Raw genomic sequence first — 24,361 nt, forward strand, 5'->3', positions numbered from 1 at the left:
ATTACCAACACAACCTATGAGTTTGCAATACTAATTGAAACCCAAGTTCCTACTAGATAAAAGTTTAATTATCTAATTAAGTTATAATAATTCACTAAATATTCAAATGATATTTCTTCAAGGTTGAGATTTAAAAAAATAATAATAATAGAGGGAACTTCAAGAGATTGGCAGAGAATACACTTCATTAGTAATACATTTAGGGCTCGTTTGGTACACAGGATTGGCTTGGACTGGCTTGGACTGGCTTGGACTAAATTTAGTACCATGTTTGTTTTATCTAATCCTAATCTTAGATGGGATTGCTAATACCGGGCCCACCAAAAACACCTCCTTAGGAGGGGACTACTAATCCCATGTAGAAAGGGAGGATTAGCTAGTCCCAATACTCTCCAGTGTATAAAATGCATATATTATATTGTAAAATTAATAACATATATTATTATTATTAAACTTACTTACACATATACTATAATGTACATATATACATGTATATACACATAAATATATCATATATGTATATATGTATATATATACATACACATATATACATATATAATATATATAATATACATATACATATATACATACACATAAATATATCATATATGTATATATGTATATATATACATACACATATATACACATATAATATATATAATATACATATACATATGTTTGTACCATATCTGACCCTCCACTCGTACAACGACACGTGGATCTCATAAACTCGCCCAAGTACCCAAGGCCTCAGACAATCGGCATCGGCCACCGATGGCATTGTCTCAAAGATGCGAACAGCCATTACGCGCCCAACTCGTCTACAATCGGCATTCCTTACCGATTGTAGAGAATCAACCTCGAAACACCCGCCCAAAATATCTAAGGACTCGTGTCGACCTCAGAAGGCCTTCCCACGAGTCCCACATCGAAAACGAGCACTAAGAGCATACTAAATGCCCTCTATAAATAGGCCCCTTCCACTACAATACAGGGGTAAGACTTTTCAGCTTGACTTTTATACTTCTATATGGTCAACAGCAAGAGCTCTTAAAAACAATCTTACTTGAGCATCGGAGGGTCTTAGGCTGGTTTCACACCGGTTCCATAGACCTCACGAGCTTCGCTTATCTTCTATTCAGGATCAGCATCTGAAGACAGGAGGAATCTCCATTTACCACTCAATCGATCTCCTAGATCGTCCACATCTCTTGTAAGTTGCACTCATCTCTATATGTTCAGATTTAGCGCCAACAACATATATACATGTATATTATTATTATAATATACCCATGTATATTATTATTATAATATACCCATATACACATATACATATTAATATTATAATAATAGCATACGTGTATATATGTAATATATATTATATATTATATATTATAAAACATGTATATATATATATATATATACGTATATATACATATATGTGTATATATATTATACCCATGTATGTATTATAGTATACATATACACACACATATACACATATACATTATATATGTATTATATATATATATATATTGTAATATACATATATACATGTATATATTATAATATACATATATACACCTATATACACATATATTTTATATATATATATATATATATATATATATATTATACATATATACACCTATATACACATATATTATATATGTATAATGTATGTATATATTATATATATATATAATATACATATATACATGGGTATAATACATACATATATATATATATATATATATGTATTTTATAATATATATACATGTATATACATGTAAGTGTACACATATATATATATACACACATACATATGTTTATATTATTTATAATATACATATATATATATATATATGTATATACACATACATGTCACATATATTATAAAATACATATGTACACATACATAATACATGTATTTATACATATATACATATACATAGATAGTTTTGAAAAAGAAAAAAAAAACTAGTCCTAGTCCAAGCGTACACCAAATGCAGGATAAGTGTTATCCAACTTAGACCAAGCCAAGCCAAGCCAAGACAATCCCTATGCATAGTCCATGCCAAGACAGTCCTGTGTACCAAACGAGCCCTCAAAGCCTAGGTGAGTCCCATAGAGAGGAAGAAGATGAGAGAGAGAGAGAGAGAGAGAGAGAGAGAGAGAATAAAAAGGAAAAGAAGAAGAAAAGAATAAGAGAGAAGAGAGAGATTCATCTAAATGATGAAGTCCTGGCCTATGTTAGTTAATGTAATATAAGTATTTATTTTAATAATTAATTAAATTATATTGCGGTTTGCGGTAAGCCGCATTATTTGGATATGCGGAACCGCATATTGTGGTCAGTTTAGATATTGTAAAACCTGGGTTGGTATTTATGGTTTTTTAGTTTTTGGGTCTAAAATGGCAGCCCTACAATTTATCTTTGGGTTTTGCATCGATTTTTTTTTTTGGTCAAGAGGTTTTGCATCGATTGGTTTGATGTCTTCCCTACTTCTTCGGCTCCTATTTAAGATGAGGGAGCTTCTATAATGAGGAGCTTATTTGAGGAGGCTCATCTCACCATCAAAAAGGGTGTGGACCCCCCAATGCACCCCCCCCCCCACACACACACATGTACTTTGTTTTTGGTTGTTGATGGTGAGATTTCACCTCCTCAAATAAGCTCCTCACTCAACCTCCTCATTTTAGCCTTTCCGTTAAGATGATGATAAATTAGGCTGGGCCTTGGCCCGAACTTATTATAAGGTTTGGAGGAGTCGTGAGTCAAAGTTAGTCCAGGCCATGCACTTCACTGGGCCTGCAAACTAAAACCTTAACAATGGATTTTTTATTTATTTTGGTAGCTCCTCTTTAGAAGCCCAGTATTCCTTAAATGAAGAAAATAAAATCTAGCTCTGTTGAGCCTAGCATGGAGCTAGGCCTTTCTTGAGTTCAGAAAGCCCGGGTAATGAAGGTTCTTGGAAGAGTGGCCCAAATTAATCTTTGGTTGAGCGTGGGCCACCAGGGTCAGACAAATGGCAAGGTGCCCAGATTATCTGGGAAAAAAAATTAGTTCATTTTGGAAAAGTTTGAAGCATTAAAAGAAATTTGATCCCCAACGTTTTTTCATCTTCGCTACATGTTGATGACAATCCAACCAAGAATTGAGAAGAAACTGAGGTATGCCAGTATCCATTAAAGATTCTGTCTTTAATTTTCTAACATGTGGTATTGAGGACTTTCTGTTGTTTCAACTTTTAGGATCAGAGTATTTCCGTGAACCCTCTACTTTTTTTTTTATTTTTAGGTGCCAAAGCTTGGCATTCATGTGCATGTACAACCTAATTGGGAGAGTTGATAATAAGAATTTGATTGCTTCTACTGGTTTCATATATATATTCTTTAGATTGTGAGAGACCAGTACCTTCCTTATCTTTTTCTCTTTTCAAAGCAGAAAAAAACATGTACCCTTGAGAATGTAGAGCATGATAAATTTGTGGGGTACCCTATAAAGATGTGTTTGATAGGGTACCATGTCTCATGATTCAATGCAACTGCACATAAAAAAAAAAGAGAGAGGAAGAGATATATACAGAAGGGAAATGAAAGCTATAATGCTCTCTATCTTATGGATGATGATGATGACCATGAAGGGTTGTTACAAGTAAGTGGTTGGAGCATTATCAAAAAGTGATAGAGATGTGGTTGGGTGGGACGTTAATGGATTTGATTATCACACCCGTGAGAGAGAGAGAGAGAGAGAGAGAGAGAGAGAGAGAGAGAGAGAGATTGATAGAAAAAGAAAAAGAAAAAGAAACAGACAATAAAGAAATTGCATGCCCTGCCCATCAATCTTTTAAATTTACCCGTCATCTTTTGTTATCTTTAAATTATCGCGTCTCTCTTTCTATCCATCTATCTATCTTGAAAGGAAGTGTTTGAACAATTTTTTGCTTTGCTTGTTCTTCTGAATCTTCTCCTTCTCATCATCCTCATATATTATATTAAGGTGTTAGAGTTGAGATTGCAATGGAGAGTGACGAACAAGTAAGCAAGAAGGACATAAAGGTGGAGATTCCAGCAGATGAGACTGAGAAGTACGTGTGTGGTGGGCTCTCAAGACAGCTGAGCATGACGAAGAACAATTGCCTCTGCTCCCCCACCACGCATGCAGGCTCATTCAGGTGCAGGCTGCACCGTGCCCCGAGCCTCCAGCGGACTAAAAGCATGGACTGTCGTGGCCCGGCGTCTAAGGCAGGCTAAATACTAAATACTACCTCTGCTACTGCTGCTGCTGCTATGTACAACCAAAGCTCAGTAATTTCTAAAGAAAAATAAGTGCGAATTGTTGCTTATATATATACATATATGTATTTATTATGGCTCTTTGCTGAAGTTTGGAGTTTTCACATTCTCCTTGTATTCTGCTGTTTGTAACCATTGTTTTTGTATTGAGAGAATTAAAGCATGGCGTTTTATCAAGTGTCTTATAATTTATAAAAAACTATTGATTTCGACAAGCCTTATGCTTACTGGTTCTGTGATTTCTGCAACAACTACGCTAGCATCAGTTATAATATGGAAGTGTTTCGTACTGCACGAAATCTGGCTGAAACAGAGCCAGCTCAGTCTAGTTCAAGCAGCATCTTCAAGGCGTCATAGCCCTACAAAACCATAATTTGAATGAAGACATCCGAAATTTTTATTACCTTGTTCAGTTGGAATTAAACCAATAAATAGTTCATGTTGCCCACAAATGGTATGTGTCTCATTTAAATACTTGCAGCTGGGTGTGTTAAAACATTTTTTTATGCAATTTATAATTGCTATAATGTATTTTTCATCAAGATTGACATCCCAGAGGAGAATTTTTAACAGGAGTTGGATAATGTACACATGGAATAACCAGAATATCTGAATGATGGTTAGAAATAAAATTTTAACAGAATAACAAGAAGCAGTTGCTTCCAAACAATTCTGGAGACTGGGTGGGGGAAACAATGATGACCATGAAGACCACGATGATGTCAAAAGGACAGAGCAAACATCAGCACCACAATTATGCAACACCAGATCCAATCCTACGTACATAACCATGAAAAAAGATATTTGAGTCTACTTATGTAGTCTCTACTAATTTACCTAAACAGTGGTATGTCTGTTTCAGCATACAAAGTTTGATCTCAATGATACAAGTGTATGCCTGCCTAGGCAAGCAGGCAGTATTTCCAACAATAGCAAAGCCATTCATGTTGCCGCTAATCATTTTTGGATGACACAAATTTCAACACAAGAATCAAAGTCACCTACCAACATATCACTTCATAATTGTTTCTGCAATAGGAAGTCAATTAAGTTGCAGACGCAATTATGTAAAAACAACAAAAGCAAGCAAGCCAATATTTCTTTTCTTTAATTCGCGCTCTCTCTCTCTCTCTCTCTCTCTCTCTCTCTCTTGGGTTACTGATGATTGATTCACCAGTCAAATGAATAGGTAGCTGGGGAGCCGCTATTTCCTCACAAAATGTCATGGTGGGAGGCAAGTCCTTAGCCTTTTGCTAGGTGCCAAAAGTCTTTCGGTCTGGGGTTTTACATGCATTATGGTTAAGTCCATGTAACACAGTACCAGGTAGTTTAATGTCATCTTCAGTTTGAGAAAATGTAAAAGCAAGCAGCTGGTGATTTGAGGTGGGTTTATAATTATGTTTGTATAACGTGTCGGCCTGATAATGGGGTATAATTGTTGTACCTAAGACTTTTCATCTAGGTAACAAGTTTTTGTCTCTTCTTGTTGGTTTTTTGACTTCTTCTTTGCTTTAAATCCTGTCATGGTGGGTTGTTTTATAGCATCTTGTCCCAACTTTCCAAAAGATTTCTCTTTGCAAATGAAAAAAAAAGAAAGAAAGAAAAAATAATCTTCTACTATCCAGAGATGAATTTAATTTGCCAGCTGAACAATTTTGGTTCAAAGGAAAAACAAGTACAGAAATTCCAATACTACAGCAGTGCAATATGTCAGGTACATGAACTCCGAAGAATAAAATTTGATTAGCAGGTGAGGATCCAAGGAGATGCAGCAAGGAGACAAGGACAGGTGTTGCAGATTTGTGGACAAAGAACACAAATCTGGTCCCACAATGGTCATCTACAACTAATAGAGATTCACCTAGAGGCTAAAGGATTTTGCACTTGATCATGTCCTGAAAATCTTCTTTCTTATTATAAAAAGATTACATGAACATTAATGCACATTGGGGATTCTTAATTTTGGTTCCTAGTGAGTTACAAGGAATGAGGGAAAAAAGCATAGTATAATATGTTACTCGTTGGATTAACCAAACCCAAGTGGATCAAATTAAACAAAAACCACTCAATTCTTTTCACTGGTTGTACTTCTGTTGGTGGACCACAACTTACTGAACATTCTTTTGGGTCTTGCAGGAAGCAAGCAAAGAGCTTTGAGCTTTGAACTTCTCCCAATTCCATCTGGGTTCAAATCATTTTCATCCAAATCATCATCTTCGGCGAGCTTCATTCGTAAAGTTGACATCTTGGACCTGGGAGATTTGAGGCCTGAGACACTCCATTGGTCATCTGCTGGCATAAGACTAGAGGTGCTTAAAGGGGCTGGAGGCCTTGATGGGTCAATGTTATGTGTGGCTAGAAGTGCCCTTATATTGCTAGGCAGCTCGGTCACTTTGCCACCAGCCATGGCAGCTCGAGCTTGCTCAAAGAAAAGAACTTGGACCACTACCCTCAGTGGGAGTAGCTCATTTTGTGCAGCATGCATGCAGGCCTCCATTGAGAGCTTTTTGCAATCTAGAATTCGACACAGCCTCTTCCTTTCACTCTTGTTGAGGTCTGGATGTGCCTGATATTTAGGCATAACGACTTTAATTAATATACATTGCTCAACATCAACAAGAGTAGTTGGCATATTCTATAATTAACTAATTTCTAAAACTTCATCACAACCTGTTCCAAATTAAAGCATGCACAGATATTTAATAAAGAAAAATTAAGATTATGTCATTCAAAATGTGGACCACCTAATCCCAATTGGTAACCAGTTGTGAACTTGACAAGATTTTAAGGTCAAGAGAGTTGGTCATCTGCTGATAATGGTGACCCACATTCTGAAATGTGACAGCTGAAATATACTCAGAAATCTAAATACAAAAAATAAAACATGAACTATGGTAAATTTGAAAACCAGAATTTTGTTCTTATTACCTTGAGATAAATGTCAATTGCTCTGTAGAGATCATCATGGTCAAGCCTTGCAAACTCTGGTATTGCCTCAGCAATTGCAATGAACTTTGACAGAGACAAATTGACATCCCTGCCAATTTCCTGAAGATACACATCCATAAGCTTTGCCACCTTCAGCTTTGAGCTATGTGCTGCTGAAGATGATCTTCGACTCTCCTGAAACTCAAAATCAATGTTCTCCGCTGACCGAGACCTTCTCCTTTCAAAACCAAGCTTGGACCTTGGAGGGCTAGTTGGGGGGCTCTGCCCCTGCAACAAGAACTGCTCCAAAATGGTCATAACTATGTCTACATCATATCGAGTGTCGGTTTCATATGACACAGAGGGTATTATCAAGTCACCGACTGTTGCATCCTCTAATTGAAGTCCAACTCTTCTAGCCAATTCCATTTTTGAAGAGGAAGAAGCATTAAGAATATTGGCTGCCTTCAAGAGTTTAAGCAGAAAACTAGTAGATGCAGCACCTTTCTCCACTGGAACTAAGCTTACAATTGATTCCAAGATCAACCTATGCTTTGAAGTTAAATCATTGGCAGAGTCTGAATCAGAATCAGATGCTGCTTGTTTATGGTCACGTCCATTTTTTGATATGTTGGGCAACCATTTAGATGCATAGATTTTCAATGCATCTCCAATCAGATGAGAGGGCATTTTGCCACCAGATTTAATAGCTATCATGGTTCTCCAATAGAGGTCTATGCCCAATTCTGCTATGTCTTCAGCCCACCATCCTCTGTTTGCAGGTTTATTATGCCTCAGGCTCTCTGCACCATTGCAGGACATGTCATCTCTACCCCTCCTGGAATAACTATGTGACAAGCTAACCTTTGAAGGGTGTGTTAGGACTTTGGAAGCAATCGCCTCAATGCATCTGCTTGTGATGCCAAGTTCCTCTGACCACAAAGGAAAAGCCTTTGTGCTTTGTAGAGTGGCAATTGAGTCTCTCCACCCTTGGAGGATGCAAGAGTTGAAGAAAACCTCAAGCTTATAAATAAGGTTGCCCTTCTCAACATCCTCAGTCATCTGCAAGTACTCCGCGGCGCATCGAGAAGCTACAATGTTGTAGGCACTGAGGGTGATTGTGATGCCATAGCAGAATTTTGCACAGAGCTCAAATGCCTCAACCCCACTGGGAAAATCATGGAGCTGGATTATTTGGTGTTGTGAAGCTTCTTGATATTCAGAGCACAGCCTCTGCAGCCGCAAACACTTGGACAAAAGAGGAAACTGCGTGCCATGTGAAAATGAATCAATTTAAAGAAAAACTCATATGCACCATTCAATTGAATTGCATCATATATCAACTTGAACATATCCCATAATCAAAATTTGTGAGTTCATTACCTTGTGAAGCAAATATCTGCTTCCCTTCACTTGAATTATAAGATCACTTGAAACTTCAGAGGAGACTGACCTGAATTCAACAGGAAAAATAGAAAAATCTGTTAGTACCTTCATCAATGAATATAGGCATATCTAAAAAGTAACTTCTTGTTCAATCAGATATGTGCTCTTACCTTACAGCCTCAGTAGTGTAGAAAGTATCTGGCCGAGATCCAAGTTTCATAAACTTCATGATTGATTCTTTCTTCTTATTTGCTTCTTATGTGCACATCAGAAGCTCATTAACATAATTGACTTATATATCCCCAACTTCTTGATGCATAAAACACCAGGAGGCACACGAGCTTCTTCTTCCAGCAGCAAGCAAAAATGAAAGAATTTTCCTGGATGAGGAGAGAGGATATCCAAGAACAAGGGAAAACCAAAAGCTCTTGCTGTTGTTGGTGTGATACTAAATGAGTTTTATATATGTATGTATATATATATATATATATAATCAGAAGAAGTTGTCAAAATGACAAAAACTCAAGAGGATCAAACACACCAAAGCTCAGGTCCTATCAGTCAAATTCTATACCCCATGTGACTTGGACATGCAAACAAAGAATTAAAGTCACAGCAACTAGAGCTGCGCTAAAACTAGTACACACAATCAAATTTTGTTCAAACAAAAAAAATCATTCAACAAAAACTTAGCCCTGAGAGATTGTAAAATTGTGAACTTTGGGTTTTTGTAATAACTTGAATGAAAAATATGGTTTAAGGCCCCTCTCTAAGCCCCCTCTCTCTCTCTCTCTCTCTCTCTCTCTAGCATGGCCATGCCATTGCCAGCGTGCAAATCAAAAGGCAACTCCCACGTGCTTCTCGCGAGCCCACTTGTGCCCTTCTCTCTCATGATTGCCACTGCATTTTTTTATTGCAAGCAGTAAGACCCCTCCTCTCCTTCTCTGATTATTTTTGTCAAACACTATTTTATACGCAGTATCGTATGTCTCCTCATTTCCCATTGTTAATTTCTAAAAGGGAATATTACAATAATTGAAAAGCTAAAGAGAAAATGTATTTATATTTTTTAATTTTTTTTAAAAAAAAAAGAAAAAAAAAACCTAAGAATACAATAAAGTAAAAGGGATGCCAAACGCAGAGAATAGGATATGTGTATCACTATCAAAGATAGGCTTTTGAGCCTTTTAGCCATTCTCCACCCTACAGGCTACAGTAAGGCTAATGTCAAAACTGCCCTTGTGTTCTGCTGCAATATCGAAAGTATTCTGTTTTGCATTTATGGCATATGGCCCCATGAGTGGGAGACTTTGAATATTACTGGTGTGACATGAAGAAAAAGATGCATGGATGATGTTAGAATGAGGCAAATGAAAGCTTTTTTTAGTCCTAAACTAAACTTTCATTAATGTGAGGCGATAAATAATGCATTATTCTGGCAGTTGAAGGTCTTCTCTTCTTCTTCTTCCACATGTTTCATTTTCACATGGTTTTGCGATATTTTCTTTTTGTTCATAAGTAACTTCGATGCATGATGATCGTAACAATGAGGACTGACAGCAAATCAGTAGGCCCCCATATCGTTTTACCAAGTGGCCCCTTCGTAGTTGAACTAAATCCAATAGAAAGTAGCACTGGTATTGTTCATGTTAGTAAAGTCAAAGACAAAACATAGACATCCCTAAATGGCTTGTCTACCACCTTGTTACTTTTCCTTGTTTTCATATTCCTTGTTTTAGGGATGGAAACTCTCCATGTTTCCCTCCATGTCTTGTGCATTGTTTGTAACTAATAATCACCTTGTATACTTGTATATCTAACCCTTCACTAAGTAAGAAACTCAATTGGCAGATTTGAATTCTCTGCAAAACCTATCTTGTTCTTCTTATTATACATTCTCAACTCTCTCAATTACACTATATTTGGCATGGTATCAGAGCAATCGATTTTGGTTGCCTCTGCATAACCTTGTTCTTGCCTAAATCTCTACCTATCCTTGCCCATAATTTGCTGTTATATTATTCCTACCTCATACTTTGCCTTGCCTCAAAATTGGTCTTGATCACAAGCCCTTTTTGTGCTCTTGTTTGCTGAAGTTTTAAGCTATTTCTTCCTCTACATCCTTTTATATACTTACCTCATGGGTGACACCAACGACTCCATCAACGACTCCACCAAGATCGACTCCACAACACCACCACCACCCCGGTCCTCTCATGACTACTCTCCAATTACTCCTGATAAGTTGGATGGGTCCAACTATCCTGCATGGTCTCGTAGTGTTCGCTTGGCCATCACTGCTCGTCGTATGGCTGGTTTCATTAATGGTAAAAAGATTGCCCCTGCCATTGATGATCCTAGCTATGAAGCTTGGGATGAAGACAACTGTTTGGTGCAGTCATGGCTCCTCAACTCCATGACCAAAAATGTACGTGCCTTATTTGATCACTGCTCAACGGCTTATGCGGTGTGGGACGCAGCTCGGAAGACATATACTGTCACACAGAATAGCTCCAAGTTGTACCAACTCCGTCGTCAGTCAGTCACCACCTCTCAAAGTGGTGAACCTGTGAATGTATTCTACGAAAAATTACACATAATATGGCAGGAAATTGACAGCCTCCGTCCCTGCAAACATACCAATCCCGATGATGTGGCTCTTCACCAACAAGCACTTGAGGTGGAACGTGTGTACGATTTTTTGGGAGGACTCGATCCCAACTTTGATTCCGTTCGTAGTCGGATTCTTGCCATGAATCCGCTTCCAGCAGTCATTGAAGCTTATGCACTAGTGGTAGAAGAAGATAATCGCCAATCTTCCATGCTTGGCGGTGGGAGTGCAATGGCGGTCAAGCCATATCGGCCACCACACCGTACGTCCTCCGGACTTCCCCCCCGGGGTCCCAAAACTGACAATGCAAAGGGAACTGAGAAGTGCACTCATTGTGGTGGTGATCATCTTGTTGAGAAGTGCTTCAAGCTTCATGGTTATCCTGAGTGGTGGGATGCTTTCAAATCCCGCAACAAAACACCCAAGGCAGCATGTGTTATAACTACCGATGCCTCTCCATCTTCCACCCTACTCTCCGACTCCGAATCAGGTACACAACCCACTACATGGATAATTGACACAGGTGCCACTGATCATATGACTTTTGACTCTACTATGTTTTCCACAATATCTTCTAAGTCTCGTCATCCTTACATCACTAGTGCCAATGGAGTCCCCTCTAATGTTGCTGGTGAAGGAACTATATCACTTTCCCCTTCCTTATCTTTATCTCATACACTACTTGTTCCCTCCATCAATTGCAATTTGCTGTCTGTTGGAAAATTACTTGACTCACATAACTGTTATGCCACATTCTATCCTTCCCATTGTCTTTTTCAGGACCTCACGACTCACGCGACGATTGGGCATGGTAAACGAAGAGGGGGGTTGTATTCCTTGACGGTCTCTTCACCACCAAGGGCAGCTCATACTCAAGGTTCCAGCTCACAAGCTCGCAATCAACATCAGATTTGGCTTTGGCATCGTCGTCTAGGACATCCATCCTTTGGCTATCTTCAACGTTTGTTTCCGTCTTTGTTTCGTGGCCTAGATCATTCTCAGTTTCAGTGTGAAACCTGTGTATTGGCCAAAAGCCATCGAACTGTTTTTCCCTTAAGTGATAATAAAACGGAATTCCCTTTTGATTTGGTTCACTCTGATGTTTGGGGTCCTGCTAAAGTTTCTTCCAATGGCAAAAGATGGTTTATTACATTTATTGATGATTGTACTCGCATGACTTGGGTATATTTACTAGCTCATAAAAGTGACGTTTCCGCTGCAATCCGTGAATTTCATGCTATGATTACCACACAGTTCCAAGCTTCCATCAAAGTATTCCGGTCTGATAATGGTGGGGAATATGTGAACAATGTCTTGGCACATTTCTTTCGGGACCAAGGCATCATTCATCAAACCTCCACATCTTTCACTCCGCAACAAAATGGTGTCGCAGAGCGAAAGAATCGACAATTACTTGAGGTTACTCGTGCTTACATGCTGGATAAATCGGTCCCTCACTACTTATGGGGACATGCCCTTCTTTCTGCAGTATATGTAATTAATCGAGTGCCGAGTAGTGTTTTGAAGTTTGAAACTCCACTGAACACCTTGGCTCGTCATGTCTCTCTTCCTACAGTCCTCAAGCTGCCTCCTCGCATATTTGGTTGTGTTGTATATGCTCATGTTCCATCTCATCAAAGAAGTAAGCTGGACCCTTGTGCCATTCGATGTGTGTTCGTTGGGTATGGATCAACTCAAAAGGGATACAAGTGTTACCATCCTCCTACTCGTAAGCTCTTTGTCACTATGGATGCCACATTTCATGAAGATTTATCCTACTTTAAAGCTGCTATGCCCCCTTCTCTTCAGGGGGAGAGAAGGAATGAAGAGAAGGAAGAAAAGGAAGAAAATATCCAACTCTGTGACAAAACGACCGGTCGCAACCCAGAAGCGACCGGTCGCTTTCCTGAAACGACCGGTCGCACTGACCACAGCGACCGGTCGCATTGCTCCAGCGATGATGATGATCGACTCTGTGACAAAACGACCGGTCGCAACCCAGAAGCGACCGGTCGCCTTCCTGAAACGACCGGTCGCACTGACCACGACCGGTCGCCTTGCTCCAGCGATGATGAAGATCGACTCTGTGACAAAACGACCGGTCGTAATCCAGAGGCGACCGGTCGTCGTGACAAAACGACCGGTCGCACAGAATCCAGCGACCGGTCGCCAAGCACCAGTGAACTTCAAAATTTGGACAGCGATGAAGGTATTGGAAAATTGTCGTTCTTATTTGGTGAAGATCCCGGAGGAGACAATTCAAATGGTTGCTGCGATCAACAACAAAATACAACCCCTTCTTCTCAACCATCGGACCAGTCGTCTCGTGATGAGGAAACACTTGAGGTAATTCCCGAAGCACCTAATGCTATACCATACACTCTCCCACCTAGGACCACTAGAGGAAAACCCAAGCCTCAATATTGTCCTGACCTTACTGCCAAATCTAAATATCCCATTAATAACCATGTTTCAACTCATAGATTGTCAAAGTCATATGCATCATTTGTCAATCAATTATCTACTGTATGTGTTCCAAATAAGTGGCAGGATGCTATAACAGATTCCAGATGGGCTGAAGCAATGGCGATTGAAATGGAAGCTCTGGAAAAGAATTCTACATGGGAAATGGTCCAGTTGCCACAAGGGAAGAAACCAGTTGGATGTCGGTGGATATACACCATTAAATACAAAGCTGATGGATCCATAGATCGATACAAAGCTCGATTAGTGGCCAAAGGGTATACACAAACATATGGAATTGACTACCAAGAGACATTTGCACCTGTTGCCAAGATCAATACCGTACGTGTTCTCATGTCATTGGCTGCAAACCTTGATTGGCCACTTTTGCAGTATGATGTAAAGAATGCATTTCTTCACGGGGAATTGCAAGAAGAAGTGTATATGGAACCACCACCAGGGATCTCCATGGCACTTGGTCCCAACACCGTGTGCAAGCTGAGAAAATCATTATACGGGCTAAAGCAGTCACCACGAGCCTGGTTTGGAAAATTCACAGATTCTATGAAGCGCTTTGGGTACACTCAGAGCCACTCGGATCACACTTTATTCTTAAAGCGTCGTGGTGACAAACTTACGGCCCTTATCATCTATGTTGATGATATGGTGGTTACCGGTAATGACAATGAAGAAATGAAGAATCTGCAGAAGCTCCTTGCTAGTAAATTTGAGATGAAGGAATTAGGTGAGTTACAATATTTTCTTGGCATAGAAGTTGCTAGATCAACACATGGCATATTTCTATCCCAACGAAAATATGTGTTAGACTTGTTAACAGAAACTGGAATGCTTGATTGTAAGCCAGCTGACACACCTATTGAGCAGAACCACAAGTTAGGGATGTATCCAGACCAAGCACCCACTGACAAAGAAAGGTATCAAAGATTGGTTGGGCGACTGATTTATCTATCACACACACGCCCCGACATAGCTTATGCTGTGAGTATGGTGAGTCAGTTTATGCATCAACCAAGTAAGGCACACATGAATGCAGTAACTCGGATCATGAGGTACTTGAAGGCTGCCCCTGCCAAAGGGTTGATATTCTCCAAACATACACATATGAACCCAGAAGGATACACAGATGCGGATTGGGCAGGATCCATCACAGATAGACGTTCTACTTCTGGATACTTTACATTTGTGGGGGGCAACTTAGTCACTTGGAGAAGTAAGAAGCAAAAAGTTGTGGCTAGATCAAGTGCTGAAGCAGAATTTAGGGGAATGGCTCAAGGAGTTTGTGAATTGCTCTGGTTACGGAAATTACTGAAGGATCTGGGAATTAAACCATTGAAAGCTACAAACTTGTACTGCGACAATAAATCAGCTATCGAGATAGCACATAACCCAGTACAACACGACCGTACCAAACATGTGGAAGTCGACCGACACTTCATCAAAGAGAAACTAGAAAGGGGTATAATCAAGTTTCCATTTGTAAACTCGGAAAACCAACTTGCTGACATCTTGACGAAGGCCGTATCAAGTAAAGTTTTCCATGACTCACTGGACAAGTTGGGCATGCGTGATATCTTTGCACCAACTTGAGGGGGAGTGTTAGTAAAGTCAAAGACAAAACATAGACATCCCTAAATGGCTTGTCTACCACCTTGTTACTTTTCCTTGTTTTCATATTCCTTGTTTTAGGGATGGAAACTCTCCATGTTTCCCTCCATGTCTTGTGCATTGTTTGTAACTAATAATCACCTTGTATACTTGTATATCTAACCCTTCACTAAGTAAGAAACTCAATTGGCAGATTTGAATTCTCTGCAAAACCTATCTTGTTCTTCTTATTATACATTCTCAACTCTCTCAATTACACTATATTTGGCAGTTCATCTATAAGGTTTTTTTTCTTCATTATTCATTTTTTTTTTCATCTAAAGGACGAGAATCGACCTCTTTTCACGTGGGCGTCACGAGTCTATGTGTTTTTTCACAATCATTAGTGGTTGTTTACTTGTAGAAGCCGAAAATCTGTTCCAATTAAAGGGAAAACAAACAAAAAGAAGATAGGTGAACTATGTTGAAGAGAGATCGATTTTTCAAAACCTAAAAAAAAAATCCAAGGACTTGTCTACTTAAGTGTTTCACCATATTAGGGCATAATCACGGAGAGAATGAGACCCTTTTTATGTTATGTCTCGATCAATGTCCTCCAGATAACAGAACCTAAGCTTGTAATGGCTCGATCAATGCCTACCGTTTGTTTTTTCTTTTGCCTTTTTTGTTTGGGACTTTTGATATATCCAGGGCAAATGCCAAATCTAGGGCACATTGGCATGCTTGATATTCTACGGGTAAATGGAGGGTAAGCTGTGGAATGAGACTGAGTGGTGTCGAATACAGGTAAAGGTCATTGTGGGCGTAAGTTGATGTCCACACCCTACGTGAGAAAGAGGGTACACCACAAATGCCGTAATGGTCCTCGTCCTGCTGCCCAACGGGGTGGCCAACCGACAGTATGGGACCCTCCCACGGGCCCACATTCTCCCTATACTTCACTACTTCTTAGTCAGTGGGACCCTCCTCGTAGAAACTTGGGCCCTTTACAGTTTGCATATACAATACAAGAGAAGTGCAGTTGGCAACCAATTCTAAAAGGCCTTTGGCAATATAAAACAATAGACCTCAATTTTGTATGTGAATGGAGATAAAAGTTGATTTATTACGGGATGATGCCCATAGGGAGGCCTTTGGCCACACTCCTTGCCCATTGATTTTCTTGTATGGTTTCCTCCTCAAAAGTTACCAATTGAGAAATGTTTATATTATCCGACTGTGAATCTAAATTATATTTTAATAAGATAATATACCTGATATTATATACTTGGATATGCATTTTCCACGCGTAGGGAACGGTGAGGCTATATCTATGACTTTATCTAGGATAGGATTCACAAGAAACACAAGGACCCCACAAATTGTATGCATAAAAATCATGTAATCAAAGTGAGAATTGATGAGAAGGAGCACCACAATCCCACATTGGAAAAAGCTGAAAGAGACTCTGGTCAGTGCATTGGGGGGGAGAGACGGTCCTTGCTGTAAATGTGAATGATACAATTCGTAGGGTCTCGAACACAAGAAGATTGTGGCACTAGAATCATATCTGGCTCAGTTGCATAAGTACAAAACTTGGAAGCCCCAAAAAGAGATGAATTTAAGTGACAGACAGTGATTACACAAAGCTACGTGACCTTTTTGATCTTTCCTTCGCCTAACAAACAAGGATTTCGTACCTCATCGCCATTTCCTTCCAGAGATCTCAAGGCTTTACCACGATTGGATTGGTAGGCTGAGATCAGTTAATGTGTATATATCAAGTGCAGCTGTGGCCCTGCTTCACTGGTTATAATCATTTGTTATAGCCCGCACTATACTGCATCTGCATGCATGGTTATTTTGTTAAGCCTAGCACTTCTCCAGCTTAGCATATATAGGAGTGTGGCCTAATTCATAATTATTTCTTTATTTTCTCTCTTTGAGCTTGAGCTTGAGCTTAATTAGTTTTATGTATATATATGTGACAGTTGATTTGCAGTTTGTCTGTAATATCACGTTCATTAATTCTTCCCCAAGTTTGGTATTCTTTTAGGGGCACCTTCTACGGTGCACCAGGTGCACCCATGCACCATTTGTTGTTTATGAAGCATGTGCAGTGCACATGCCAATTAATTTGTAAAAAAATAAAAAGAAAACCTGCTATAACAGGTGGAGGTAATAGGTTTCTTCTGTGATATTTTAGCGCGCTTTTCCTCAAACTGGTTCAGAACTTCAAAACCCAAAAACCTCTCCTACATATGGCGATCTCCTCCATGTATCTCCTCCAGTGATCAGTTGATTCCTAAGGTTGAAAACATTGGGTAGCAGTTGATTTGAAGCGTTTTAAGGTTAGTATTGAGCAATCTCAGTTATCTGTTGCTAAGCCCTAACTAACCTCACCTCTTTTTAAGTTCATTATGTTTATGGGTAAACATTAATCTCATCTCTTTCTTGCTAAGCCCTAACCAATCTCAAGAATTTTTAGGTTAATTTCTGTTTAGGGGTAAACCTTAATCTCACCTAAGTTTTCTACCAAATTTGAATTGAATTTGTGTGGGTGGGTAACCTTATTTAAAATTGTAAAATTTGAATGGAAGTTGCATCGTAATTTATCTTTTATACAGAGAACAAGCAGTGTAAAATTATGCACAAGAATTTCGTTGGATGAATAGAAGATGATTTATTGGAGCACGAATATACAATTGCATATGGGTCATGCAATTCATAGCTTTCTGTTTGTCAATTGGCATATGTGTTGGCATATTACTATCCAATTGAGTTTGTTTGATATGATTGGCGAGAATGCAATTTCATATATGGTTCAATAAACGTCCGTTTGATAATTGGAATATGAGCAGACATGTTATTATTTTAGTTTATTCGGTATGACTGACTAAAATGGAATTATATTGGGTTCATGCAATTTGTTTGTATGATTTGGCAATTGAATATGAGTTGACATATATTATTTGGTGAAGATTCCTCCATTGATTGGTAGCTATTTACTTAAGGTTTAAAGCACTTAGTTAGAAGTTTTGTAAGGGTAGTATTGAAGAATCTCATTTTATCTCTTCATAAACCCTAACCTTTTGTAAAATATGACTTGTGTTTTGCTAAACCCTAACCTCACCTCTTTAAGTTTATTTTTGAAAACGTAATATGAATTTCATTTTTGTGGGTGGGTAACCTTATTACAAATTGTAAAATAGTCATTACAGTCAGTAGGCTAAGAACAACCATTAAAAGTGTTTCGTGATGCGTCATAATTATATTGGATATGTAGAAGGTGATATAGTATAGCACAAAAATGCAATTGTCTAGGTGTAATGCAATTTCATTGCATCTCGTTGGCAATTGTCTAGGAGTAATGCAATTTCATGCCGCTGGTTGGCAATTGACTATGGCTAATGCAATTTCATAGCACCTCGTTGGCAATTGACATATACATGTTATTTTACGATTGTTTATTTGATAAGACTATTTTTTGTTTTGTTTAATGTGTTGTGTTCTTTGATGTTCGAACTATGGAATGGATTGAAAGATTTAAAAAATAATGGGTTGAAGTTAATTTCGTTCACATATTATTAAACATTGCATGAGAACAAGCATTGAGTTTGTTTTGGATCCCTGAGAATTACGTTGAATGGGAGATATATTGAAGCTCAAACATGCAATGCCTAAGGGTCTTGCAATTTCATATCTCCTCACAAAATATATGAGTTCAAATATTATTTTCCCATTGATATGAGTTGACATGTTATTATTTCATATAGTTTGACAATTTGCATATGAGTTGACATGTTATTATTTTCTATTGAGTTTATTTGATATATGAAATGTTTTTCTTGTTTAATGCAGGCTCATCATTAATTGGACTTATGAAATGGTGAAAAAGAACAGTGATGTGCATAGTAAAGGCAAAAATCCAAAAACAACAAAAGATGAGTCCAAGCTGATGATTCATCGCAAGACCGGTTACTTTAACTTTCTGTAAGTGTTAAACGGCTCTTGCAGTATATTAAGTACTTTTTATAGGACTAACTAAATGTGAATGTTTTAAATAGGAAAATAAAGGGTGATGAAATGAAGCAACAAAAAATAGTGGAGAAAGTGGATACAAAGGTGATAAATTGTAAACAATACATTTAAGTAGAGACGTTACAGTTCACAACTTATAATGAATTGATTGAATTTTATTATTTTCTTCCTCAGACGAAGAAGGAAATCGCAAATATGTGGCAAAAGTTGGATGCTACTCAGAAAGCAGAGTATGAATCTAAAACAGCTTCAACTAACACATCGAACAAAAGTTGTTTGAAGATAGCCACACGATGCAGTCCGAAGGATATACAGGACACTATAAATATTTTAAGCGATCAGAAAAAAGCAGCCATTTCGTGTAAATGGGATTTGTTTCGTTGTTGGAAATGAAGTGCGGAAAACTGTCTCGTTCAATGTGTCGTTTTTTGGTTGATAAATTTAATCATGGTGAATCATCAATCGAGCTACATGGGAAAACATTTAAGATATCTGTGGATGACTTCGTGCGCATAATGGGTGTTAAGGATGGAGGAGAGGAAGTTGACTTCACCGGATCCATGGATGACCAACACATTGTAAAGGTGCGAAATTCATTTTTGGGTGGGAAGAAGGTTTTAAAAAATAATGAGTTGAAGCAGATAATGGTGGGGACAGAAGAAGCAGACGACTTTTTCAAAGTTGGTTTTGTCATGTTTGCTCTATGCACGTTGCTATGTCCAACCACTTCCTTGTGTGTGAATCTAAAATATCTGCTTCCGTTAAGAGATAGCAAGGCAATCGCAAAGAAAAATTGGGCAAGTTATTCATTTAGATTTTTATTAGACAGTGTCAGGTCATTTAAGGAGAACAATCAAGTTTACATCGGTGGTTGCTTGTTATTCCTTCAATTGTTTTACCTTGATGCTATAGCTCATGGTAGCGTACTTGTGGATAGGTCTATGCTACCACTCACTGTGTGGGGGAAAGTAGAAACCGAAAAAATGAAGAAGTGGCTACAAAAAAGAGGGGGGTTTGAAAGTGATAAGGTAGTTGTTATGAAAACTGAATATGGAGGTCTCGGAGATGATGCCAAAACAATGACTCACTTTGCTGAAGAGTTAAGTTCAATAAGAAAGGATTTGGCAACTTTGGTGGTCACTGTTGCTCGTATAGACGAATCGCTCTCCAAGGTTATGTCTGAGTTATCATCAAAAAATGAAGAGAAAGAAAGAACATTGCACACTTCATGCCCTAATGAACGAGAAGTTAAACTTAATAAGGAAGATGATAACATGTTTGAAATGGGGCCTGATGGGGGACAAGAAGACCTTGGAAATACTAAACCTCCAAAAAGTAGGCCAAACAAAGAAGACGGAACTCCCAACGAGCAAGATGACAATGTGAAAGGATTTACAACTGTTGCTAAAACTTCGGCTCCCTTTGTTGAAGTCATCCATGACAGAAAACATCCAAAACAACCTCAGAATGAGGTATGATGAGTATTGGTTGTAGCTTGTTTGTATTTGTTTTCATAATTTCACTTGTTTGTTTACATGTTTGGATGATGACAATTATCGAGTATTTGATTTGCAGACATCATTGTACTATGGATTATGTTGTAATTTTATTTGGTTTTGTCCCTATGTAATAACAAAGTTAGGTGTCCTTATTTTATGCAAATTCTTTGTATCATTTCATATATGTTTGTTTCAGTTATATTGATTTGTAAATGCTATTTCGTAATGATTTGTGAGCACTAGGATAAAATGGGTCAGAACGACGTAAAAAGTTTGTTCTTAGAGAATTGTAGTTCAACTTCAACAAGGGATCCGATAGTGACTCGTGCAAGAGCGATTAGAAAGCCGGGTCCCCACATGAGAACTCCTTATGAAGACATCAATGTGTTGAAAGCTAAAGCAAATGCAAAAACCCAACATGTAATTGCTCACGAGCGGATTATGAAGAGATTAAATGTCGGTCCATTCCGGATGAGCAACGATATCTCTGAAGATGATAGAGATCTACTAAGTTTTGCATTTTGTTGCAATCCATTGGATCCAAATGTTTGGAGGTATACCCTGAACCAAATTTGTGAAATTAATTTTTATGTGTTATGATAATGACATAACAACAATTGATTAGAAGTTGTATTTTTTCTGTTTAACAGTGAACTACTCGTTAGCACTGGTGATGTAGCTATAAATCGTCACCATTTTGGAAGCCTTGCCCCTGGGTTGCCTCTCTTCGATGATGTAAGGACTACGAATCGAATATATATTTAACTACTCATTAGTACATGTTTAGAATGTTGGTACTAGGATGCTAACAATCGTGTCTTATCTTGTAATAGGTAATCAATGTAATGGCAGAATATTTATATGATACCACCTCTACAAAGTGGTTCCTACCTACGTATTTTTGGTCGGTAAGTAAATGGATAAGATTAATGAATGATATTTTTTGTGCTGCTAGTGATGTGTTATATCTCATAAAATACAGGACGGCGCCAAGCTTGTACGTCCCAGTGATCGTACAACATCATGTGGTAGGACACAAAAGATTTGTCGTCTCGCAAGATTTAATGGGCGACTAAAGGATTGCATGCAGGTGGGTTTCGTATGCAAGCTCCAATAATATCAATTATCGGTGATAATGAACATTCCACTTTTTTGCAGATATATATTCCGATGCACGACGAAGTCATTGGTCACTGGTATCTTTTGATTTGTGACATTTTCCACAAGAAAGCTGAAATTTGGGACAGTTTACCTGATGTGCGTCACAATAAGAAACGCGAGAACGATTGCCATATTACTGTAAGTGGAGAAGCTTTTGTTCAATGTCATTATACGTATTTCTTTTGCTAAATGTTACTAATGTTGACTATGTTCTTGTGTATGCAACAGTTGTTGTACCTAGACTCTGTTTTTCATGAGGACATATTATCGGTATTTGGGACGGGGTGGACGTTCTCCTCCTTTTCTGTTGTGTCCCCATTGGATGCCAATCCCATCCAACCTAATGGTGTGGATTGTGGCATTTTTGTCATAAGACACATGCAATATTATCGTCAATTGTGGCATGACCGGGTATGCATTGCACATGTGCTATTTTTTTGGTAAAACTGATTAATACGTAATGAAACGCTAAATGTTTTTTTTTTTGTTGCAGTACGACTCTAATGTACAACGAATGCGACTTGCTATTGAGTTGCTCCGAAATGAAAAAAATCAATTGCGTGATGTGATAATACGTGAAACATTGAAAGTGATGGAAAATGCATCTGATTTTATGGCGAAGGGGAACAAGCTTGGTAATGTTGAGGCTAAGGACAAGGATGTGGCGGATATCACCATTACAAGAAAGAGGGTTTATAATCGGAAACAAAAACAATCAGCGGTGACTATACCAGAAATACGTACAGGTCGCGGTCAGCCTAGACCTCGGCGCCGCTAACAAGGTTGGGTAATGGGACTCTAATGACTGACCAGTATATATTTTTGTGACCTTAGATCTAATGCTGTGATGGTACTGGTTTTGGTGCATGCCCTATATATTTGGAAGGAGGGTCGCCATGGTATAATTTGACAACTTTTTTGTTTTTTGTAAAGTGATTGTCAAAGGATTCTGACCGTGGTTAGGTAGGCAACATTTTTTTGTACATCTAGGTCGAATGTCCTATTTGGTGTTAGTTTTTGGTTTCCATATCATAGATTATGACTAGCACAGGGTGTCAAAATGCAATTTGGTGAAGTTAATATGTTAACTTTGTTGGGTAACCATATGTACGAACAATTGATGAAGTTAATATGTTAACTTTATTTTGTGCTGCTAGCCTTGGTTCTGTTTCTATTGCAAGTTATGACGGTCATTCCAATGTTTTAGTGTTCAGCGGATTGACCATATTGGGTGACAATAATTGCCAAATCAGGGAACTGTAATTTATTGTTTCTGGATTCCAATTGCATTACAATGTCCAATTACTGCCTCTTGTTTGTCAATTGACAAACAGTATCTATGTATTTGTAATTCAAATGTGCGAAATCCTATGCCTGTTTGGTAATTGGTAAACTACAGTGTGCAATGCCTGCCTCATGCTTGATCTTTCTCCCTTTCCATGATTGAAGTACCTAAAAGAAAAAACAATGACTTTTAGTTCAAATCATACTAAAACGTAAATATAATACTGTTGTTACTTTATATTTAAAAATGAACAAAATAAATGAACACATTGCATTATGTAAAACCCCAAGTATTTGTGATTCACAAATGTAAGGATATCGTTTACTAATTTGTGGAATGCCTATGTCCATAATAGTGTACTGTTCGTGCTTATTGTTGCAACTATTTGTTCTTACAAGGACAAGGACCCAATTTACTCCTCCAAGGTTCATTCTCACCTTCACATTGTGTTGGGGGTCATTTCCCTTGTAAATTACAGTATTACGATATTAAGTATGACTTTTACAATGTAATGGAATGAGTATGTCCATTTTAGTATAATAAGGATGATTCTTGTTCAATCTCCTGGAACATAACTATCCTAAATAGAGTAATACGAGACCTTCATATTGTAAACATTCATGTTTACAATACTAATGACCCAATTTACCTTCCGAATGTTCCCCTTTACCCTAATGTTGTACTACAAGTCTTTATATTTGTAAAGTACGATATTACAAGATTAATGATGCATTTTACAATCATATGGAACATACCTGTCCAAAACGGAGTAAAACAAGACCTTAATATAGTAAATGTTTGTGTTAACACGTATAAGGACCCAATTTACTTTCTCAATGTCCCTAGTTACCTTAATATTGTAATACATGTCCTTCTCTTTGTAAATTACGAAATTACCATAATAAGGATGGGTTTTACAATCTCCTGGAATATAACTATCCTAAATAGAGTAATACGAGACCTTAATATTGTAAACATTCATGTTTACAATACTAAGGACCCAATTTACCTTCCAAATGTTCCCCTTGACCCTAATGTTGTACTACATGTCTTTATATTTGTAAAGTACGATATTACAAGATT

At 38.0% G+C, this 24,361-nt stretch overlaps 3 protein-coding genes across 4 annotated transcripts; 2 read left to right on the plus strand and 1 right to left on the minus strand.

Moving 5' to 3' along the window:
• Positions 1 to 3,040: 3,040 nt before the first annotated feature.
• Positions 3,041 to 4,476, plus strand: LOC110773372 (uncharacterized). The gene is made up of 2 exons (XM_021977884.2): positions 3,041 to 3,174; positions 4,004 to 4,476. Exon 2 carries the CDS (start codon positions 4,024 to 4,026, stop codon positions 4,255 to 4,257), a length of 234 nt encoding a protein of 77 aa, XP_021833576.1. The 5' UTR covers positions 3,041 to 3,174; positions 4,004 to 4,023; the 3' UTR covers positions 4,258 to 4,476.
• Positions 4,477 to 6,190: 1,714 nt separating this feature from the next.
• LOC110773379 (Phototropic-responsive NPH3 family protein) lies at positions 6,191 to 9,513 on the minus strand. Its single transcript, XM_021977892.2, has 4 exons — positions 8,784 to 9,513; positions 8,611 to 8,680; positions 7,228 to 8,493; positions 6,191 to 6,865 (listed from the first exon to the last, which is right to left on the minus strand). Exons 1-4 carry the CDS (start codon positions 8,840 to 8,842, stop codon positions 6,365 to 6,367), a joined length of 1,896 nt encoding a protein of 631 aa, XP_021833584.1. The 5' UTR covers positions 8,843 to 9,513; the 3' UTR covers positions 6,191 to 6,364.
• Positions 9,514 to 17,408: 7,895 nt separating this feature from the next.
• Positions 17,409 to 23,149, plus strand: LOC148297797 (uncharacterized). 2 transcript variants are annotated; one of them, XM_088246909.1, is made up of 11 exons: positions 17,411 to 17,643; positions 19,154 to 19,285; positions 19,360 to 19,417; positions 19,508 to 20,805; positions 21,076 to 21,386; positions 21,483 to 21,567; positions 21,666 to 21,740; positions 21,815 to 21,922; positions 21,991 to 22,131; positions 22,222 to 22,404; positions 22,487 to 23,149. In XM_088246909.1, the coding sequence occupies exons 4-11, from the start codon at positions 19,699 to 19,701 to the stop codon at positions 22,769 to 22,771; spliced, it is 2,295 nt and encodes a 764-aa protein (XP_088103035.1). In that variant the 5' UTR covers positions 17,411 to 17,643; positions 19,154 to 19,285; positions 19,360 to 19,417; positions 19,508 to 19,698; the 3' UTR covers positions 22,772 to 23,149. The 2 variants fall into 2 exon arrangements, with proteins under 2 accessions (XP_088103036.1, XP_088103035.1); XM_088246910.1 differs by lacking the exon at positions 19,360 to 19,417 and having other exon boundaries at positions 17,409 to 17,643.
• Positions 23,150 to 24,361: the final 1,212 nt, after the last annotated feature.

Source organism: Prunus avium, chromosome 1 (assembly GCF_965620075.1).
Source record: "Prunus avium chromosome 1, drPruAviu1.hap1.1, whole genome shotgun sequence".
NCBI lineage: Eukaryota > Viridiplantae > Streptophyta > Magnoliopsida > Rosales > Rosaceae > Prunus > Prunus avium.

Bases quoted from the DNA above. Each gene is read 5' to 3' on its own strand.
- LOC110773379 (XM_021977892.2), bottom strand. From the start codon at position 8,842: ATGAAGTTTATGAAACTTGGATCTCGGCCAGATACTTTCTACACTACT. The intron at 8,681-8,783 runs GTAAGAGCACAT...TGTTGAATTCAG, and splicing joins TACACTACTGAGGCTGTAAG to GTCAGTCTCCTCTGAAGTTT. The intron at 6,866-7,227 runs GTAATAAGAACA...CCTAAATATCAG, and splicing joins CAATTGACATTTATCTCAAG to GCACATCCAGACCTCAACAA.
- LOC148297797 (XM_088246910.1), top strand. From the start codon at position 19,699: ATGGGATTTGTTTCGTTGTTGGAAATGAAGTGCGGAAAACTGTCTCGT. The intron at 22,132-22,221 runs GTAAGTGGAGAA...TGTATGCAACAG, and splicing joins AGAACGATTGCCATATTACT to TTGTTGTACCTAGACTCTGT. The intron at 22,405-22,486 runs GTATGCATTGCA...TTTTTGTTGCAG, and splicing joins GTCAATTGTGGCATGACCGG to TACGACTCTAATGTACAACG.
- LOC110773372 (XM_021977884.2), top strand. From the start codon at position 4,024: ATGGAGAGTGACGAACAAGTAAGCAAGAAGGACATAAAGGTGGAGATT.